The following is a 22,391-nucleotide window of genomic DNA, read 5'->3' as shown; positions in this document are numbered from 1 at the left end:
CAGGGTCCTTGAAGTGAACAAGTCCTGGAGGGACGGCAGATTGCAGCCAATCACCCTCTCGGCAGAGCGAATGATGCGCTGCAGCCTGCCCTTGTCCTTGGCAGTGGCTGCAGCGTACCAGACCGTGATGGAGGAGCAGAGGATGGACTCAATGATGGCTGTGTAGAAGTGCACCATCATTGTCTTTGGCAGGTTGAATTTCTTCAGCTGCCTCAGGAAGTACATCCTCTGCTGAGCCTTCTTGGTGATGGAGCTGATGTTCAGCTCCCACTTGAGGTCCTGGGATATGATGGAGCCCAGGAAGCGGAAGGACTCGACTGCGTCGACGGGGGAGTCACACAGGGTGATAGGGGCTGGTGGAGCTGCATTCTTCTGGAAGTCCACAACCATCTCCACTGTCTTTAGAGCGTTGAGCTCTAATTTGTTCAGACCGCACCAGGTCACCAGATGGTCAGTCTCCCACCTGTAGGCGGACTCATCCCCACCAGAGATGAGTCCAATGAGGGTGGTGTTATCCGCGAACTTCAGGAGCTTGACGGACTGGTGACTGGAGGTGCAGCTGTTGGTATACAGGGAGAAGAGCAGAGGGGAAAGAACGCAGCCTTGGGGGGAACCGGTGCTGATGGTCCGGGAGGCTGAGACGTGTTTTCCCATTTTGACGTGCTGCTTCCTGTCAGACAGCAAGTCTGTGATCCACTTGCAGGTGGAGTCGGGCACGTGCAGCTGGGAGAGCTTTTCATGCAGCAAAGACAGTATGATAGTGTTAAAGGCAGAGCTGAAGTCCACAAACAGGATCCTGGCGTAGGTTCCTGGGGAGTCCAGATGCTGGAGGATGAAATGAAGGACCAAGTGTTTGCTCTGTAGGCGAACTGCAGGGGGTCCAGCAGTGGGTCAGTGAGGGTTTTTAGGTGGGACAGGACCAGGCGTTCAAAAGACTTCATGACCACAGAGGTCAGGGCAACGGGCCTGTAGTCATTAAGTCCTGTGATCCTTGGTTTTTTGGGGACGGGGATGATGGTGGAGGCCTTGAAGCAGGCTGGTACGTGGCATGACTCCAGGGAGGTGTTGAAGATGTCTGTGCACACCGGAGACAGCTGATCAGCACAATGCTTCAGGGTGGATGGTGAGACAGAGTCCGGGCCGGCTGCTTTGCTGCTTTGCAGAGGTTTTGTTTTTTAAAAAGCCTGTTGACGTCTCTCTCCAGAATAGAGAGTTGTCACTGGGGAGGGGGGTGGGGGGGGGGACACTGGGATGGGTGGTACAGAGGCATGGGCCCCTGCTGGGCTGGGGGAGGGGGACCTGGTGGTCTGGAGCTGGTTGATGGAGCTGTGGGGGATGGAGTCAGGACTGACCCATTGTCTGTGAAAGCGACAGTAGAGCTCGTTCAGCTCGTCTGCCAGGCGGAGGTCATTCATGGAGTGGGGGGTTTTAGGCTTGTAGTTGGTGATCTGTCTGAGGCCTCTCCAGACAGAAGCAGGGTCACATGCTGAGAGCTGGTGTTGAAGTTTCTCAGAGTACAGTCGTTTAGCATCTCTCACCGCCTTGCTAAACTTGTATTTTGCCTCTTTGTACAAGTCCTTGTCCCCACTCCTAAATGCCTGTTCCTTTTGCAGCCTTAGCTGTCTGAGTTCAACTGTAAACCAGGGTTTGTCATTGTTATAACTCACCCTGGTGCTTGTTGGAACACAGCTGTCCTCACAGAATCTGATATATGAAGTTACAGCCTCTGTGTACTCATCCAGACTGTTGGTAGCAGTCCTGAAAACATCCCAGTCTGTACGGTCCAAGCACGCCCGAAGATCCTCCAGAGCTTCACTGGTCCACTTCTTGAATTTCCTCACCACGGGTTTGCAGAGCTTGAATTTCTGCCTGTATGCAGGAATTAGATGGACCATGACGTGGTCAGAGTGTCCCAGTGCTGCACGAGGGACGGCGTGATAGGCCCCGCTGATTGTGGTGTAACAGTGGTCCAGAATGTTCTCCTCTCTGGTTGGATATTTAATAAACTGTCTGTATTTAGGAAGTTCATGGCTGTGGTTTCCTTTGTTAAAGTCACCAAGGACAATAACTAAAGAGTCCGGGTTGGTCCGCTCCACACACAGTATCTGGTTGGCGAGCGCACACTGTGCCTCCTGCATGTTGCCCAGCGGCGGAATGTAAACACAGACCAGTATGAATGAAGCGAACTCACCGGGGGAGTAAAAGGGTTTGCAAGATTCCAGATCAGGAGAACAGTGCTGCAGAGCCACTGTCACATCGTTACACCAGCCACTGTTGGTATAAAAACAGATTCCTCCACCCTTCGATTTGCCGGAGAGCTCCATGTCGCGGTCCACTCTGAACAGCTGGAAGCCAGCCTGGAACGTGAAGTCCGGTATCAATCCACAGAGCCAGGTCTCAGTAAAACACAAAACGGAAAATGAAGAAAAGTCTCTGTCTCTCCCCACCAGTAGCTGAAGTTCGTCCAGTTTGTTGCACAGTGAGCGGACGTTGGGAGAGAAATATGCCCGGCAGCGGTGTGCGAAATCCACGTGTGCGAAGACGCACCAGCGCTCCAGACAATTTCCCTCTCCTACGGCGTTTCACTGCATGAGTAAAGGTGAGCGCACCATTGATGAGAATGTCCAGTAATTCCACAGAAGTTAACAGAAAAGTTGGAAGTAAGGCCGCTGGAGTTGTACCCCTGATGTTTATGAGCTCATCTTTGGTGAAGGAGCTCCGAGTATCGCAGCATAAAACTGAATTAACAACAAAAACAACGCGCACCAACACGTCGAGGCAGCCATCCGCGGTGCCATCTTGATTGATTGCTTGATCTCAGTAAATTTAGCCGAGAGTTTTTGTGCAAGTGTGTTCTTAGTTAAAGTTAAAGTTATTGAGTCGCTGGATGAGAGGACTGGACAGCTGAAAATATCTTCACTCTTCCCCTGCTTATATATAGGTGTCAGTAGGTGCCACATAGTAGTCAGAGGAGTGCCACGACTAGTCACGTGGGCCGATGGGAGTATGTTAGCAACAATAGACTACATGCGATTTAATATTCATTGAAAAGTTAGTATTTTTATTGTCATATACATATACACTGAGAAGCGCCCGGGGAGCAGTTAGGGGTTCAGGGTCTTGCTAAGGGACACTTCAGCATAGGACATGTAGCAGCCAAGGATCGAACTGCCAACCTTGAGGCTACTGGACAACCCCCTCTACCCATTGAGCCACGGCCAACACATGTACACAGCAAGAATCAAGTTTTCGATTAATCTGCGGATTGTTTAATGCAATAAAGTTTGTAATATAGTTTAATCAAAATCATTTTTGTGTGTGCAGAAAATCCTATCGTAACAACAATGGGTTGGAAAGGTGGCTCTGCCCGCTCAGCTCGGCAGCTTCTTGAGGGGTGCCAAACGAGTGCCGCTCGCTTTCCACTGTTGTGACACCTGACTGATGCTTGCAGGTGTCAGGACTGTGGCACGTCAGTCCTGACACCTGACTAACGCTTGCCACTGATTAGTCACTGACGTGCCACAGTCCTGACACCTGACTGACGCTTGCCACAGACTAGCCACACGCTTGCCACTGTCAGTACTCGCTGTCTCTCTGGTGTGTTTCTGAGGAGGACTTCACCGCAGTTGCAGTCACCTCCGCTTGCCAACGTGTTTCATCTTCAGGACCAGAAACTGTTTTTCTTTAAGACTGACGCTGAACTGTGAGTTTTAGACTTTGTGTTTTTGCTCTGCTGAGGATAGGGATTCGGGAGGCAGCACCGCACCCGAGCTACACAGGCCTGCAACTTTCTTATTTTGTGTGAGTGAGTGTTTGTGGGCCCACTTGTGTTTAAAGTTAAGTATTCTGTTTATACACCGAGTCTGCTGTCGTGTGTTATTGTTGTTTTGTTTCTTGTCCCTCGAAAGGGTAAATATTATTTGAACATTTTTAAAAGCAGTCAGTAAACTTTTATTTCCTTTACATCCTAAAAAAGTCATCTGTGGTCAGTTATTTAATCTATTGCTAAGTTTGACAGTTTTTTCGTTTATACGGAGAGTAATATAAATTTCACCCAAATCAGGTAAACCTTCGTGGTAGCTACCTTAGGATACCGAACCCAAACACCCAACAATTCCAGTTTTAAAGGGTAACTTAGGTCTACTCTCTATAGAGTGTTGGGGTGCTACATTTCAAGAGTGGGAAAATGACGCACAATAGCTGCAGTATCATTATACTGTACTTTATATTTTCTTGGACAAAAACTAAGGAGCACTCGAATTTCAGTCCAACTAATCTTTGAATAGTGATATCCAGAATCTTCATTGTTCACCATAGCTGGCATGAGATCCAGTCCAATCAGCTGTCCGACTATAGTGTGTAAGGCTTTGTTTCATAGTGAGATACAGATTTCTCCTGTTGAAACACCCACACACTTGTAGTAAACGTCATGAAAGATATAGGCCACACACACACACCTATGGAGAAAGAGTAAGGCCTGTAATCACTTTCCTCCCACTCACTTCGACCTGGCATTCCTGCCATCTGCACACACGGATACATGGACAGACTCCCACAATGCTCAGAGTGCATGTGGAGCAGCATGCAAAGAAAAAGGAAATGAGCTTCACACATTGCACTTTTCTCCATGCACACAGGGCTGAATCTCAGGGGGGGGGTCAGTGAAATGGAAGTGCTGTGTTTTTGCTGTAGCCTACATGCCTGCCTGCTACGACACTTTAAGTAATTAAATATTAGGCGGCACTTGCGGTGCTCCCTGTAAAAAATGTCCTCTCCTAGCCTAGATGATGGAAGAGACGAAGAGGAGGTTGGGGAGGAAGGCACATGGAAGAAGCAGCAATCATCTTCCATCTATCGGCTTCAATAAATATTCCATACGCTAACCTGGGAGTAAGAGCCATGTCAAAACACAACGTCACTGTTTGCAGAGCAGAGACGGACTGAAAAAGTGGCATCAAGACTGCAATTTCACTGCACTGCTGCTTTAAACTGTGCTTTACACAAGACCAAACTCTTCATTAAGTAAAACGTATAAAATAATTATTTAAAACTAGGTTTTACAAGCAACTTGCTGAGAGTCATTCATTTTCACAAAATATGATGTTAAATAGTTGTACATTTTATATGTTAATATGGAATGAATTAATTCAATCAGTAATTAATTTATATGAAGTATTGTAGGTAAAGTCCAGGAGGCGACCATCAGCCCTGAAAAGTGAATAGAGAAGTTCCTGAAAGGTGCAAGATCCGAGACTGAAAGCATTAGGATTGCCTCTCAATGGCTCTCAACATGTCGAAGGCAAGCCGGACGATTAATGATGGTTTTGTTCTATTTAGAGCTACTGCAAGGGACTTTTTTCCCCCCTGTGGATGGCAGTGTTTCCAGGCACCAGGGTCTAACAGTCTGCTCCATATAGTCCTGGTTTGCCTGTGCCTCCCTTCCCTCCACCGGTCCTAGCAATTCGGCCTAGGCCTCTAGCACCATTGGTGTTGGTTTTGGCTCCCAGTGGAGCAGCTATAGGCCAAACTCTGCTACTGACCGGCAGCAAGCCGGATCTGGGTCTGGCCTGGGTGCCTGGTCTGGTAGAGGCCCTCTGATCTCTCGCAAAATCTGACCCGGTAGCACCGACGACCAGCACTAAGAATAAATTTATAGAAATAGCAAATCTTCTTGCTGATTGTCTCGTTTACTTATGTAGGTAATAAAGAGGCACCAGTAATAAATTGAGACTGTTTCAAAAGCAGTTGCAAGTTCCTCACTGTCACTTTAAGTGTCAAAGGCGTGCCAGTGCACAATACCAGGACCCTGAAACTGGAGCAGCTATTTGGAACAAAGCCATCGTTAATGTTCTTGGTAAAACCTGTGCTTTCCCAGCTATGAGCTGTCAAGATGTTTGCTGCAACAAAGAAGGTTTAATGGTTGCTACAAATAAATGGTAATATACAGCGCCTTTCTAGTCTTCCATCCGCTCAAAGCGCTGTGCGTACATGTCAACATTCACACACACATTCATACACCGGAGGCTGCAGTGCAAGGTGCCACCTGCCCATCAGATCTAAACTAATGCGCGCTCCTGCACAGCGAGGGCTCCACATGCTCCTCGGGCCATCGCGATTATCGGATGAGCTTTATCGCCGAGGTCGCCTGAGTTTTTAAACGCATTTATTTAGAAGACTTCCAAAACTCAAAACTTGCGTCTCGGAGAGTTTTTTACCACGTGAGTTATACGTCACAGTTGGACTCGGCTGAGCTCCGTACGGCTTTTGCCTCATCTCGCCGCGGTAGTTTAATCCCGCCGTGTTGTTTCAGACATGTGACATGAAGGGGGGAAGGAGAAGAAGAAACCCTGTGACATGAGGGAGATGTGTTCACAAAGACCGAAATAGAAAGTACGGAGGGAGTGGGAAGTGGGATGAAGAAGGGAGGCATAATAAGTAAAGGAAAGAGTATTAAATAAGCTGTGGGGGGAGCAGAGAGAGAAGACATATGGTCTAGAAACTAGATGATGTCATGTGCCAGGAGTGGGATGAATGTATATGTGAGGCCCACAGGGATGATGCAGGGTGAAGATGCCTGGGGACACATTCATGTCTCACTGCACACTGGTGGAGCTGGAGGAGCAAACAGAAGAGCCTCAGCGGTACAGATACAAAGACGTCCTCCGCTAGTTTGACTGAGTGGTTTTGCTATTGTCCGTGTGACACCGTGAGTACATGGTTGCCTCAAGCATGCGTGTATCCATGTGTGCATCCATGTAGTTTGGTTGGCATTTTGGAGATGGGAACGCGAGTAAATAAGTGGTTGTGCAACATCTACACTGTTTGGATTGTACGAACAAAATGGTTGTGAGCATACACCTGTGAGAGTTTGTATTTAGATTTTTGATACAGGATGAAAAGGAAGGCAGTCCAGCCACTCAAAAATCTTAGCGCGTTATTCTAATGTGTTCCAAGAGCACCCGACAGGTTTTGATGTACACACAAAGCAACCGGTTTTCTCGCTCTCCTAGATGTCTGATGTAGTTTTGCTGTTGGTTAATGCATCCCCCATTTACTTAAGAGACATGCGAGAAAAGCAAAGTTTTCCACATGAATTTAAGGTAAGACGCAGTTAGTACATACACAGCGTATCCAAAAAGGTGAAGTATGCGTTTAGCTTTAAGGTCTGGTCCCAAAAGCATATTCAAGTCATGTCAATGCAATCACTGCACTTACTGGGTTTGATCCACGTGTGGCTGCTCAGGTGCATGATACCGCACTAAACCAAAGTAAAACATTTTGGTGGCAGATAGTTGGCAGGAGGATAGTTAGTTAGCATTAGCTGCTAGCAGCTGACATTAACGGAGGTTGCATTGAGTGACATAATGATGAGTTCAAGCTCTACTCAGTTAAAATGAGTATTGGGCGAAGGTAGATTATAAGGTTGTCATGGTGTGTTCAAATGTATCTTGTAAAAAGAAAAACGTTTTTGGCAAGAAACTTGAATAAATGCATTTAATTGAAGGAGATGTTATCACAGCAATACAAAATATATATCAGAGAAGGAATTATGGCCTGTTTAACTTTCTAACAGCTTTAAGCAGCGTATAATACATAATTGAAACAGCTAACGCTAAAAAATGGTTTTGGAATTTTTGATAGTTTTGTCAAAAAAGTTAGTCTGGAGCCTACCAGCTGCTATAACAAAACAATGTGATGTACTGGGGTTCATTTCCCTAAAACCTTCAAATATACAATGACTTGAAAAAAATTCAGCAGGTGAATATGTGACAGAAATGTGTAAAAGGTTTTCGAGACCCTTTTTTTTTTAGTAGCTGCATGCGGAAACATCAATCATACCAGAAGTCGATGACACCAATGGTCTGATATTCAATAAAAAGACATCAGCCCAAATGTATCGTGAAAGCAATATACTGTAACTGATACAGCAGCTATTTTTCTTTAAAACGATAATGTGTCATCATGTAGACTGTGGGTGTATTGCCTCACTGTGACAGGCTCTGAGATGAGTGCAGCCTGCACAAGCAGCTCCATTTGTTTCGACCCCGCTGTGCCCTCCATGTTCCATCCGCTCACTGGGTGCTGATCAGTGATACAGACCATAATTGGTCAGATCAATGAGGGCACTGCACGGCCATCTTACTGCTCACCTCCCTGCTTCCTTAACAGGGAATCATTATAGCCTAGTTATGTTATTAAGGAAAACTGACCTTCGCCTCTGGAGGAAAAGAGAAATCAGTAAAGTGGAGAGTGAGAGGAGAAGGAAAGAAATGGCTGAACAGAAGTTAAAATAAAGTATTAAAATATGGCACGGAATCATATGTTACATCTCGCTTAACTTGAAGCTATAGATCTTAAGTTGCATTATTGAAAAAAAAATGTTTTCCTCTGGCCATTGAGGTTGTCAAGACAAAAAAACAACATTTGTGAGGAAAATAAACAGCTGCTTTAACAAGGAGAAGTGTAAAGGGAGTATCATTTTCTCTTATACTACAAAGAGAGGGGCAGCGTGTAGCATTTCGAGGGAGCTATTAGTAAGAATGGAATATAACATTCATAACTATGTTGTCGATAATGTATAATCCCCTAAAAGTAAGAATTGTTATGTTTTCATGAGCTTAAAATGATCCCCTCATATCTACATAGAGAGCAAGTCCTCTTCACGGAGTCCGCCATATTGCACCGCAATGTATCTACGGTAGCCCGGACAAACCAAACACTGACTCTAGAGAGTCAATGCTTGGTTTGCGTTTTTACCAGGGGGCAATATCTGGTTCTGAAGACTGCAGCCAATGCAGAAATGCCTTAAACTAGCATCCTCATTCATGGCCATCAGGGGGCGACTCCTCTGGTTGCAAAAAGAAGTCTGGTTGTATAGAAGTCTATGAGAAAATGACTCTACTTATCACTTTAATTATTACCTCAGTAAACATTGTAAACGTGAGTTTATGGTCTCATTCTCTAGTTTCAAGTCTTCTTCAATACAACATGATGTTCATTTAGTAAATTATAGTCTATTTAGAGTCAAATAGACCATAAAGCGGAGTATACTTTAGGGAGTTGTTACCTTGTGATTGACAGGTCACAACCAGAACCATATAAGGTGTTTCTACATAACTCCTCAGTCCAAAATTTGTCAATTCTGTTCATGGGTTCACTTGCAAAAAACAAGGGCGACGGAAAAAAGTCAAAGATGGCGACGCCCAAAAATGCCAAAGGCTTTAAAATCGCAATGACGTAACGATGATTACATCCACTACTTACATACAGTCTATGGCTTTCATGTTATCCGACACGCTTGTGAAACTCCGATAATGTTAGCCTGAGTGAGTTTTTCACTCAACAGCTCACGTTACCACAGCAAGGGAGGAGTGAGCAGAGGGGTATACAGGTGGTTGCAATCTGCAACCACCCAACTAGTTACCACCAAATCATACACACTGTCCCTTTAAGAGTTTTATTTACATGAATTGACTAAAAAAAAAACTTAAATACTGATAAAAAGGTTGCTCAGTGTAAAAACATTTAAGTTTTCTATTTTTGTCTCAAAAATCCGCAAGACAAGGGACAACTAATGACATTTCAATCGCTTACACTGCTTACATACCACCGCTTAAACTATGTACAGTGCACATAGTGCAACTATCTCTTTAAGTGAAATGTAACTTGCATTAATTACTGGGTTCATTTCTTATTCTTCAACTGACATTTCAACTGCTATTACCTCAGTACTCAACGAACAATTCAACTAACTGAATCTCTAAATCTTCGTCTGACAGTTCAACTGCTTTCAGTGGTTATATGTCAATTTACATTCCTTATCTGACTGGAGGGCAAGCGATGTCTCCTCGCTGTTTTAAGATGAATGTTACCACTGCGTATGTTTTGATTTGTCGGCTGTATTTATTGGCTATAATTTCATTATCTGAATAATAAATCAAGTCAATTTCCCATCAACAATTTACCGGATGGATAAACTGTATATTGTGAAACCATACTACTAAAGAATATCTGTCTGTGTCACCGTCCACACCATCACTGCCTCTCTCTCAGCACACTGTGAAAGGCTGACGACTAAGGGACACTTGCTCCGCCACACTCCACCGACAACAAAAGGCCATGAGTCAGGCAATTACTCATATCTCCCAAGAGGCTTTAAGTGGATTCATCAAAAGGTGCTGGAGGCAGACAAACATACTGTATGTCAAGTGTAAAGAGATAGGAAGCAGGACTGGGGTTCAGATAGGGTGAGACCCATTTGTGGGCTGAAGTTGGCTTTTATCTAAGGGGCACTACGGAAGAACTTTGTTGCCCTTTGGCAATAAATGACTATAATATATTTCTCTGGATGCTGGGCAGGTTATGAGTTTCACGATGCTCCCAAATTGCCTGAACTGAAGGAAATCGAAGAAACCAAATCATCTTCTCACTAGACATTTTTGTTTGACCTCTGCTCTATTTAACTAGATTACTCCTCTCTCATGAGAATGTCAATAACAGGTAAGGATCCATTAGCTCAGGAGGACGGCGTGGGCACGCTTCATTGGTAAGGCAATTCCTTCTGGTCATCACCGAAGGTCAGCAGATGACTTATTGACCCTTTACTAAGCATCTCTGATATCTTGGAGGTGTTTCCCTCAAAGTAGTGTTATAATAATATTCAATGTCAGATGTCATTACAGGATCGTGACAATATCAAAATACATATTGTCGTGTTTTTAAATAAACATAAGCACGTGAGAACAAACTGCAACTCTTTATTAGAATAACTTCCACATGCAAGCTACTGTCACGGTACAGACTACAGGTTCCATGCTTCACCTACATTCCCCTGGGTCCTAAGTCCCTCCATGTACAGCTTCTTATCACCCTCTATGTACTAACGTACATTTATAACAAATACCACACATATTACACGATAATTAGCGTTGCATATGTGTCTGACCAAAATAACAAAAAGCTAAAGAAATTATTCATTTAAATTATTTTTTTTAAGTTTTTAAAGTTGTTTTGTTTGGAATATGTATAATAAGCATATCATTAAGTTATCGCTACTGAGAATTTAACAAACATAACAAAAAAAAGAAAAAAACATGACGTAGATTAGTTTGCAGTTTTCAAGAAGTATATTTCAAATTGCATCTATTACACACATGAAGGTAAAGTTGTGAACACCGGCTGAATATCTATTATCAGAATCATTATAACTGTATTTTAACTGCTACTGTGTAAAGGTTGCTGTTAAAAATAATCTTATTTGTTTAGTGTTTGCAAACCAAATGCACTTTTGTTCATATAGCAGTACTTTTAAAATAAAAGTGCGCAATACACTACTTTTTAATTAATTATTGAATTTTTCAGAAAAATCATGCGATTAATCGCGATTACAAATTGTAATCGTTGCCCAGCACTAATATAAATACTAAAACCATCGCATGAAAACACACAAGACACAAAAAATTCTGATGCAATAATAAGCAAAAATAATTTTAAAAACTTAAAATTATTAACACCGTTACCAATTATTAAGCCAGACTGAATAGATCAGTTATTAGTTTCCATTTAAAAATAATTATAAGCATTGGTATTTGACAGTATGGGAGAGAGAACGTGTTGGGACTGCCCTGAAAACCATCCTACTAGGAAGTGTGAAAACAGGTGTGTTCACACCAAACGCGATGAACGCGGCGCGAATCGCGTTCATTGCATCATTCGCGCCGCTGGTATCGCCGGGGACTATTTGTGTTCATTCGCGTGCTGGACGCGCCGGGGAGGGGGCGTGGCTTATCGGCCTGAAAGCCGTTCAACTGTCCGCCATCAACCGTAGAAAAATAATCTCTATTTGTGCTCAGTACGTGTTGTGGAAGTCCCAGATATCACGGGGAACTAAACGCCGTCATGTCTGGTTCATAACATAGTCCGGAGGAGCTCCGTGGATTTCATCGAGCTCACTGTGTCTAGCAAGCCACACGTCGGCTGTTTACTACAGCTGTATGAACACAAAATAAACTGACTTGGCTGTGATTTAACGGCAATAAACCGACAAAAAGGGACTCCGAAATAACTACGTAATGATGCCGATTTGTACTTGTTTTCTCAATGGAGCTCGGATCGATCGGTGCTAGGCTATGCTAACATTATAGCAGCTCCATCAACACTCACAATAACGTCATCTAGACGTAAATACGGCAGCGTCTATTCATTGTTTGAACCATATGGTTTACACACACACACGTATACACATAGTTTGGTCCGGTCTCTACTGATATGATGGATCGTAGAGCTCTGGGTGAACATGGCGGCTACAGCATTTATTTCCTGATTCAACAACAGCAGGACTTCAAAGATCACATGGGGAGCAACTCAACGCTGATAGGCTATCACGCTGGAGCGTCACGTGATTTTTTCGCAGAAGTTCAAATATTTCAACTTCTGCGTTTGGGGCGATTCGGCGTTCGCGTTCATCGCGTCTGTACATAGACTTTGTATGTAATCTCGCCGCGTTCATCGCGTTTATCGCTTTTGGTGTGAACACACCTTTAGGCCTCTCTCTCTCTCATCTTTTAGGTTTCTCTCTCATCAAATAATGAAGACGTGCTGCAATAAAGCCAACACGCCATAACATCATTACAAGCACCAAATATCCATCAGAACTGCCGGGTTTAAAAATCGTATTTAAGTCTCAGTTATGGTTTTCCATTATTGTGATTGTGACAGGTTTATGTTCTGGAGAGGGGACCCAGATGTTTTATAGCTAACAGCCACACTGGACCATGGCTGGAGCTAATCTGCGCAGTGATGGGGACGGGGTCGTTGCTGGTCACACGGTCTTGTGTGAAAGAGGCAATGAAATCACATTTTCACCGAAGTGGAATCTATTAATGCCCGGAAACTGTTGTGCTGTGCAATTCCTTTCTAAAGTGACTCAAACATTCTGCAAATATTAAATGCGACTGTAGCTCTGAAGTGTTGTAATCTTTCCTATTATGTGGTTATGGTCTTTGCTTGTACTACAAAGATTTTTCAGAAACTGCACAGGGAGGAGGTTTGGGACATCACCAAGTGCTTCAGGCACAGTGCATAAAAGAAAACTCATGTTCCCCCAACTTCCCTTAAAACAGAGACATTAAGCACATACAATCAAGTGCACAGTAAAAGGCTTTGATCAACCTTTTAACCTTTGCACAATCCTCTTGCATTAAAACAGAACCAGTGTCGAGACTGTTCAAACATTAGCATTATGATGGACCAGTGGTGGGCCGTCAGGGCCTGCAAGGCCTTCTCTGCTGGCCTAAACAGAATCACAAAGTTATAGCTATTTTATAATTTAATAATTTTTGTATTATTATTTATAAAAATATTTTTCCCATTATCTTTTTTTCTCATTGCACAGCTTCTGTCTTCCTCAGTTGCTCTGCTTCCAGTGCAGCTTGTTTTAAGTAGAGCTTTTATCCAATCAGATTTCACCTCTGTTTGACATGTTGGGCGTATTCTTTGACATGCCAGAGCCTTCTAGCTGGCCTAGCCATACGTGATTGGTCAGTGGGCTAGCGTGACATGTTGGGCGGTGACAATCCCAATATCTGCTGCCTCTGTCGAGCGGACATTTTCAGCCCTCAAACACATTAAAACGTATTCAAGAAATACAACTGGGGAGGCTCGACTGTCTTCACTGGTGTCCATGAATCGAGAAGGACTTCTTACTGGAACTAAAATGCACAGATGTACTGAACACCCGTGGGAATAAACTCTTTACTAACAAAGAAAGGAGGATAGAATTTGTCTTTAAATAGTGAACAGCAGTTCTGGTAAGTTAAATGCGTTTGTTTTTACATCTGCAGTAGCTTTAATATGCTTGTTTATATATTATTATTTGTACAACTTTTATGAAGATGGATTTTTGTTTGGTTTAATATGTGATAGGAACCATTGTTATGTCCAATGTTGCTCTGGGGACATATTTAGCCGGTGCCAGTGTTGGCAACTTGGCGACTTTCTCGCTAAATCTGGCGACTTTCCAAACCCTCATGGCAAATGTAGCGACTTTTTCTGGTGTTATTGGAGAATTTTCTAGTGTTTTAACTCTGACGTTAAACCACGTACGTTCTGCACTGTCGTGAACGAGCAGCGGGTGCTGCCGTGAGCCCCTCCACCACCCCAAAGTACACACAGGCGCGTACTCTCACAGAGAGGAGACGCAGTCTTGGCGTATTCTCTGCAGTTAGTGTATCTACAGGTGTTGGCTTCATTTTTACACTAAACAAATAATAACCGTAGCTGTGTTTCAGCTGTAGGACAGCAGTGAAGGCCCAGGTATAAAATGCACGGCCCGCCACTGTGATGGACCACATCTGGGCCAATGTAGGTAGGAGTACTAAATCTACACATTGATTAAAGTGGCTAATTTATGAGAAAAAAAACGTCAACATTCTCTGAATTTAAAAAGTCATACATTTTGCCAGAAAAAAAAAGATCTGAAATCCTCTGAGATTAAATTCACAAATTAACGACAAATAAACTCGGAAAGTTTGTGAAGTTTCACTGTGCAAGGTTTGATCAACCTCATCAAACCACACCAATGCTAAACACTGCTAGTGTAATTTGAGACACAGATCGCAACATATATTTTATTGCAGAGGACCCTAGGTACATCCGTCCATCCGTTCATCCATCCATCCATCCATCCATCCATCCACCCGTCCATCCGTCCGTCTACCCCTCCATTCATCCACCCATCCTTACATCACTCTCCCCAGCAGACTAAGGAAATAGTTCACCATAACCTGTGGTTCAACACAAGCATTTATGCTATGTGCCTGTTAGAGTTAAAATCTAAATGACTAATTATAATGTGTGCTTACAAAGTCTGGTGTTTAGTCTATCCAAAAGAACACAATGGTAAATAAAGTTGTAGACGGCATCGATACTTCATGGCGTCTTCCGATTATAAAAGTGACCTTTGTACTAGAACGAATTGTTAAAGTGTCCAGAAACTTAGAATATGCTGTATGAAGGCAATTCGTGTGTGTTATCCTTTCGTAAGGTATTGCCTGTGACACTGTTGTTTACTTGGTATAAATATACGAGGCTCGGAGACAGATCTCCGAGCAGCCTTGATCCATGTATACTGTTTGTGAATCAACTCTGTCTCCTTTGCAAAGAATAAATGTCCTGTTTAATGATTGTTACCACGGCTCGAGTGAATTTTTCGTAACAGTGCCTTTAGAGATACAGTTGGGCATTGTCTCCTTCAGTCTGTAACTATGGTAACGCAGTGTGTTCGGAATAACGTCCTCTCAGAGGCAGAAGTTTTTTGTCTCTGCTTTCTTGGAACACGGGACACAAAGAGAACATGAAAGAACAAGCGTATGAATGTTTCAGGACCTCCGCCTCGCTCAGAGGCCGTCCTCACCATAATAACACCAATTTAGGAGCAACCAAATTCAGACAGCTGCTGACGTTTTGCACACATTAATGGAAAATAGCTGGATGGCCTGACTGCACTGAAACCAATGAATTCCTTGTTTAATTTAGGTTTGACGACAATATTCAAACAGAGAGAATGGTTGGCCTGCTTCACGACTGATTTCTGAGTAGTTTCAAAATGTTAACATAACATCAAAAGTTGTCAACAGCCCGAGGTATTTGTTTTTGAAAAATCCAAAACTGACTATCTTGATGAGTCCCCTGAGATCCTGCAAAGGTGTTAGGAGCGTGCTGCGCAGAGTTCACTGGCTGTTTGCCAACTTGGTTGGTGTGTGATTCAGTCTACCCCATGAGAAACAATTGAACAAGGCTTCCACACAGCTTTCTCCAGACAGACGGTTCCCTGCTGTCAAGGAGACTGTTTGAATTACACTTGTGACGTCTTATTCACTACCAGTAACAACACTTCATCTGGACGGACAAGATTAAAGAGTGGCATGTACTGTACGTTGGATTTCCATCTGAGTTTATATTTTAGGTGTTGTGGAAATTGCGATTCAAAAAGTAAATATATGATTTATTGTGTTTTACAAGCCAAGATTCAGAGGAAAAGTATGCGTTTTGAGCAAAAACCAGGAAAGGAAGTCCAATGACGTCACATAGGGGAGTGAGTCTGGACAGTCTGTCCGCATGTGTTCGTCATTACTGTCTATTTACTACTCTGTGCCCACCACTCTCCCTGCAGTAAAACACCACAGTATTATATTTATATAGCCAAATATATCCAAAATTGGCCTCAGTAGGTTTTACAGTCCGTAAAGCATACGATCCTCAGGCTCTCGACTCTAATGCTGGCCGATCTTTAAGACACCAGACCCGTTGGCCACTGGTTCTCCTCTTCCCACAGCTCCAGCTCTCCCCACTGGCTGTGATGTCTCCTCATTCTTGCCTGTTCCCAGAGGACTCATAATTTTCTACCTCTTCAGTGTCAAAAGCAGTGGCGGCTGGTCAATAGAGGGCGCTAGGGCACCGCCACAACAAATAAAATAATAATAATAATAATAATCGATTATGCCCCAAGCTGCGCATTCTTGTCCGGACTAGTCTCTACAGGTGAGCGCTGGCGAGCACTGCTCCTCCAAGACCCGTTTGAGAGGAGAACTTTGGCGGAGAAACTGCAGGTGAAAGAGCTGATCCCAGATCAGCCTGACCTCATAATCAGACAGCAGACTAGCAGTAAAGGGAAGCAGTACATGCAAAGCTTCTCTACTAGGGGTGAGAATCACCAGAGGTCCCATGATACGATATTATCACGATACTTAGGTCACGATACGATATCACGATACTGCGATATGCTGAGTATTGCGATAACATACACTGCCTGGCCAAAAAAAAAGTCGCCACCTGGATAAGCAAATAGGTACGAGCCTAGGTTCAGCAACAGTATGTGCTCAAAGAATGAGGTCAGCTGACTACCTGAATATACTGAATGACCAGGTTATTCCAGCAATGGATTTTTCTTCCCTGATGGCACGGGCATATTCCAAGATGACAATGCCAGGATTTATCGGGCTCAAATTGTGAAAGAGTGGTTCAGGGAGCATGAGACATCATTTTCACACATGGATTGGCCACCACAGAGTCCAGACCTTAACCCCATTGAGAATCTTTGGGATGTGCTGGAGAAGGCTTTGCGCAGCGGTCAGACTCTACCATCATCAATACAAGATCTTGGTGAGAAATGAATGCAACACTGGATGGAAATAAATCTTGTGACATTGCAGAAGCTTATCGAAACAATGCCACAGCGAATGTGTGCCGTAATCAAAGCTAAAGGCGGTCCAATGAAATATTAGAGTGTGTGACCTTTTTTTTTGGCCAGGCAGTGTATATTGCAATATATTGCAATTGATTACCTTTTTTCAACTGCAAATTATGTTTTATCTAATAAGATAAAGTTTTCAGTCTGTTCATCTCACTTCAATCATTTTTATTGCCGCAAAATGGGATTGTCAAGCAGACAGACTGACCAACACTCTCATAAAAACCTGTCATAAATGTTGCATGCACCTGACAACCTGAACTGTTTGTATTACAGTCTACATAGTCCAACTTAACTGAATGCAAACGTGTGAGGACAGCTGTACTATTACAGGTATTAACAATGCAACTTGTACAAAAAATGCAGCATTAGAATGGGGGATTGCCGACAAAAACCTGGTGGTTGTAACCAACAATGGTTCTAACATGGGCGTTGCCATTCAGTTAGCGGGATTCCTGCATGTGAAGTGTTTCGCTCACCCGCTCAATCTGGCCTCACAACGGGCGTTACATCTGCCAACAGCAGCCAGGCTCATGGGGAGAGTGCGGCGCATAACTGACTTTTTCAACAGAAGCACGGTGGCAAACGTCCGACGCGGACGGCGCATTTCTTATTTCTTTCTCCAATGTCGCCATCTTTCTTTTGACCAACTTCCTACCAATCAAGCTGACCTCACCAGAAAACAACTCAGAGCCATCGATTTTATTTTTCTAGTACCAAAAAGTTTATAGTTTATATAATAAAAGAACGATACTTGGCTTCCGTGAATCGATACAATATCGCCACGCAAAATATTGCGATACTATGCTGTTTTCCCCCACCCCTATTCTCTACTAGCTGTACCAGACAGGTTTGGCTAGCTGGATGCAGTCATGCTAATAACTTATTTAGCTTTTTAAAACAACGGGGACAGATCCAGCACGGACAGTTAGTGAGTGAGGGACATGAAACACCTGTCTGAGAAATGGATATATAGTTATAAATAAATAATGATATATATATATGTATGTGTGTGTTTTATATTATAGTGAATATTATTATATGATAAATATATATATTTATACTATACAGAATATTATTATATGATATATATACTGTATATATATTATATTATTCTGAATTGCCTGTGAGGGTGACAAAAATAAGATGTCCTGACGTGTTTGACAAAATGTTATTTACTGCTTTTTTTCATGTTGGAATAAATGTTAAATATTTAACTGCAAAGTAGTAATGCGTGCTTTATAGCTTAATTTGTTTGCATAAATCATACTGGGATGTTTGCTGAAATTGATTGGATGTGGTACAGCCCTACCTTCCACCAGCTGCCACTGGTCAAAAGTATCACCGGGATCCATTTTTCTAATTTGATCTGGCTTGGTTGCTCTCCCTGTTGTCACCTCATGTACATAATAACTATCTTCTGGAGTCTGGATGTCACTGTATATCAGTGGCGGGCCGTGCATTTTATACCTGGGCCTTCACTGCTGTCCTGCAGCTGAAACACAGCTATGGTTATGATTTGTTTAGTGTAAAAATGAAGCCAACACCTGTAGATACACTAACTGCAGAGAATACGCCGAGAGTGCGTCTCCTCTCTGCTCTGACTGCAGCTGGGACTGCTGTGCGAGGCTGCTGTGAGAGTACCCGCCTGTGAGTGCTTTGGGGGCGGCAGAGGGGCTCACGGTAGCACGCGCTGCTCGTTCACGACAGTGTAGAACGTACGTGCTTTCACGTCAAAACACCAGAAAAGTCTACAACAACACCAGAAAAAGTCGCTAGATTTGTCACTAGTAGCTTTTGACAAAAAAAGTCGCCACGAGGGTTCGGAAAGTCGCCAGATTTAGCGAGAGAGTTGGCAACACTGGCGCAGGCTAAATATGTCCCCAGAGCAACATTGGACGTAACAATAGTTCCTATCATATAAAATCAAACAAAAGTCCATCTTCATAAAAACTAGTTGCACAAATAATAATATATAAACAAGCATATTAAAGCTACTGCAGATGTAAAAACAAAATCAGTTAACTTACCAAAGCTGCTGTTCACTATTTAAAGACAAAGTCCATCCTCTTTTCTTTGTTCATAAAGAGTTTAATCTCACGGTTGTTCAGTACATCCGTGCGTTTTAGTTCCAGTAAGAAGTCCTTCTGGATTCATGGACGCCAGTGAAGACAGTCGAGCCTCCCCAGTTGTATTTCTTGAATACGTTTGAGGGCTGAAAATGTCCGCTCTACAGAGGCAGTAGATATTGGCATTGTCACCGCCCAACATGTCACGCTAGCCCACTAACCAATCACGTAGGCCAGCTAGAAGGCTCTGGCACGTCAAAGAATATGCCCAACATGTCAAATTAAGATCTGACAATCAACAATATCGTCCCCATTCACTTAAACTGCAAAAGGGATTCACTGGTACTTCTGCAGGCCTGGGGGCTCTCTTCTACCTAGAGACACAGAGGTGAAATCTGATTGGATAAAAGCTCTACTTAAAACAAGCTGCACTGGAAGCAGAGCAACTGAGGAAGACAGTAGCTGTGCAATGAGAAAATAAGATAATGGGAACAAAAATTATAATACATGTAGTGTATTTATGAAAAAATATTAAATTATAAAATATCTATAACTTTGTGATTCTGTCTAGGCTAGCAGAGAAGGCATTGCAGGCCCTGACGGCCCCCCACTGCTGTATATAGATATATATTTCCAAAAACCCAGTTCACTTTGGATGCAGACCTAAAACCTGCTTTTCAGAGGTGCTTTTAAAAAACTGCTCATCAGAATTTTCAATCAAACCTGCATCCAGCCGACCAGAAGCTATATCTTTGCAGTATTATCAAGATAACACTTTATGGAGCGACACTTTAAGGGACAGCTGTTAAGGTAGGCTTCAGGTCAAAAAGAGAAGATCCTGTTAAACACCCTCCACTGCATTGCTGCTCACACTCAAACACAAAGATGTGGGATCGGATCAGTTAGAGAGGTGAAACAAATCATTCACCGCGCACCAGATGAACTCAGATCATCCGGCAGGTTCAGGACATCGATAATCCCTGCTATGCTCGGACTGGAATCAGGAGAGCAGCTATTTGTTCGCCGTTAAACTCCTTCGATCGCCCGATAGAGCGGGAAACACAAGACCGGCCATATTTATGCAGAGCTGAGCGCGTGGTGTGACAAAAAGAGAGCGAAGCGAAGCGGGAGGTGATAAACAGATAAACAGCACAAGGGGAAGACAGAGACGAATAGAGTTGTGTGTGCGCTAGAGCATATTTCACTACAGAGTAGCTGTGCACAGGATCAGGAAGTAGGTGTGTGCACATACAGTACGACTGACAGTAGACGTGCTTCAGTCATCTGCGTTGTGGCCACGAGAGAACATTAGTCGCCCCGCGGCCTTCGGACGGACGACGCGCTGATCCCTACAGCCGGGACACGGAGTCCTTTCATGGCATGACTCATAAACGCCATTAGAATTAGTCAAAGTCCGGAGAGTCCAGATGAAAGGCTGCAGAGTAGATGGATGTGTAAAGTAAAAGGGATTATATGCTCTCTGGCTACAGATACACCGCATGCAACAACAGCATAAAGTTGTTCCTCAGGTCATCATTATGCACGTCGCAGTGAACATCCTAAATGTGTAGTTTTTATGTAGAGGGACATACAGAGCAACAGAGCTAAATTCAATCCATTCCATTATCCGTAATCTGTCTGAGGGGGGACCTTGACAGGTCGCCAGACTATAACAGTGCTGACACAGAGAGACAGACAACCACTCACGTTCACATTCACACCAACAGGCAATTTAGAGTAATCTATTAACCTAAGGTGCATGTCTTTGGACCATTGGAAGAAGCTGAAGTAAACCCACGCTCACACAGTGAGAACGTGCAAACTATACAGAGCAGAGCCGTGCAGCCCGGGAATGGAACCCCGGCCCCTTTTGCTGAGAGGTGACAGTGCTAACCACCTTGCAGCCGAGCTCAATTCCAATCCAGATATGATAAAATGCAATATTTTACACATTATTGTTTTTTTGTGTGTAGTCTAAAACTAATGTCTTGTGTAAAACATATATTTACTTAATCATGTTTTGCAAACTATTCGTGATTATTTACACTATTGACTCATCTGCAGATAACTGAACAAATAGGTTAGAAAAAAATATCTATGGAATTTTCAATTACCCAGAGTTAAAAGTGCCTTATCCAAAGTCTTGTTTTGTCACATATTAAAGCAGACTATTGGTTTTAAAATAAAGATGTTCCTGATATATAAGAGGCGATAAATAGCTTAGCTTGAGCCAAATAACTTGTGTTTGAAACCAGCTTCAACGTCAGGATGATGTCTTGTACTTTCAGGGAAGGTGAATGAATTATATTTATGTGTACTTGAAAGAACCCATGGAAAAGAAGCCAAGCAAAGTGAAAACTGTGGCACCAGGACTCTGTGTACAGATGGCGGAGTTTTATGTGGGAATACTATCACAATGTATATTTTATAAAGTAGAAGCTATTAGTAATAGTGTAATGTGTAATTTGTCTAAAGTCGTATTAAAGTGTGGACTCTGGTAGTTTGGAGGCAGCAGTCTCTGAACTCTGCCCTCCAGAGCGGCTCCAGAGCGCGTTTGACCTCCTCCCCGGATAAGTGCCGCGAACACCAACCCACACTCACCTGACTTTTGCGGCCACGGAAGATATCGCATCGCTCCTCAGGTTCTTCCTTTTGGACACCGCAGTACCCATGCTGAAGTGGAAACGACCCCGGAGAGAAAAACGCGGACCATTCCACAGACTGATTGGCGAGAAAAAAGAAAAGAAAAAAGAAAGACTAGAGGGAATAAAAAACACCACCCCTTGGGGGATACAAATCCTCTGTATCCAACGAGAGGGGCGAGTCTGATTATTTTATATTGATCACCATCGTTTCTGCGGAGAAAGGAGCTGGATGTTCCTAACAGACAGCTGCGGGCAGAGCGTGGAGCGCAGCGGTTGCTGGAGGATTGAGCGCGGAGCGTGATGTGCTGCGCTCTGCTCTCCGCTCCTCATCCAACTGAGGCTTCCAGGGAGGATACAAGGACCATAAAAGGGAAGGCAAGCCCGCCCGCCTCCTGCGCGGCGCCCGGGCTCATTATATGAGTGTATACG

General features: G+C 43.5%; 1 protein-coding gene across 1 annotated transcript in view; it reads right to left on the bottom strand.

Annotated features, from left to right (window-relative positions):
* The window catches only part of nsmfb (NMDA receptor synaptonuclear signaling and neuronal migration factor b), a gene marked incomplete at its 3' end in the record, with an annotated part of 69,587 nt that extends 47,586 nt beyond the window's left edge, over positions 1-22,001 (bottom strand). Inside the window, exon 1 of the mRNA XM_079161248.1 lies at positions 21,919-22,001. Coding sequence (XP_079017374.1) covers positions 21,919-21,989 — 71 coding nt within the window. The 5' untranslated portion in view covers positions 21,990-22,001. The remainder of the gene's footprint in view (positions 1-21,918) is intronic.
* Between the last annotated feature and the right edge of the window lie 390 nt (positions 22,002-22,391).

This window comes from Pholis gunnellus (genome assembly GCF_910591455.1).
Source record: "Pholis gunnellus genome assembly, chromosome: 6".
NCBI classification, from domain to species: Eukaryota; Metazoa; Chordata; class Actinopteri; order Perciformes; family Pholidae; genus Pholis; species Pholis gunnellus.
This window is presented reverse-complemented; position numbering and strand designations above follow the sequence as displayed.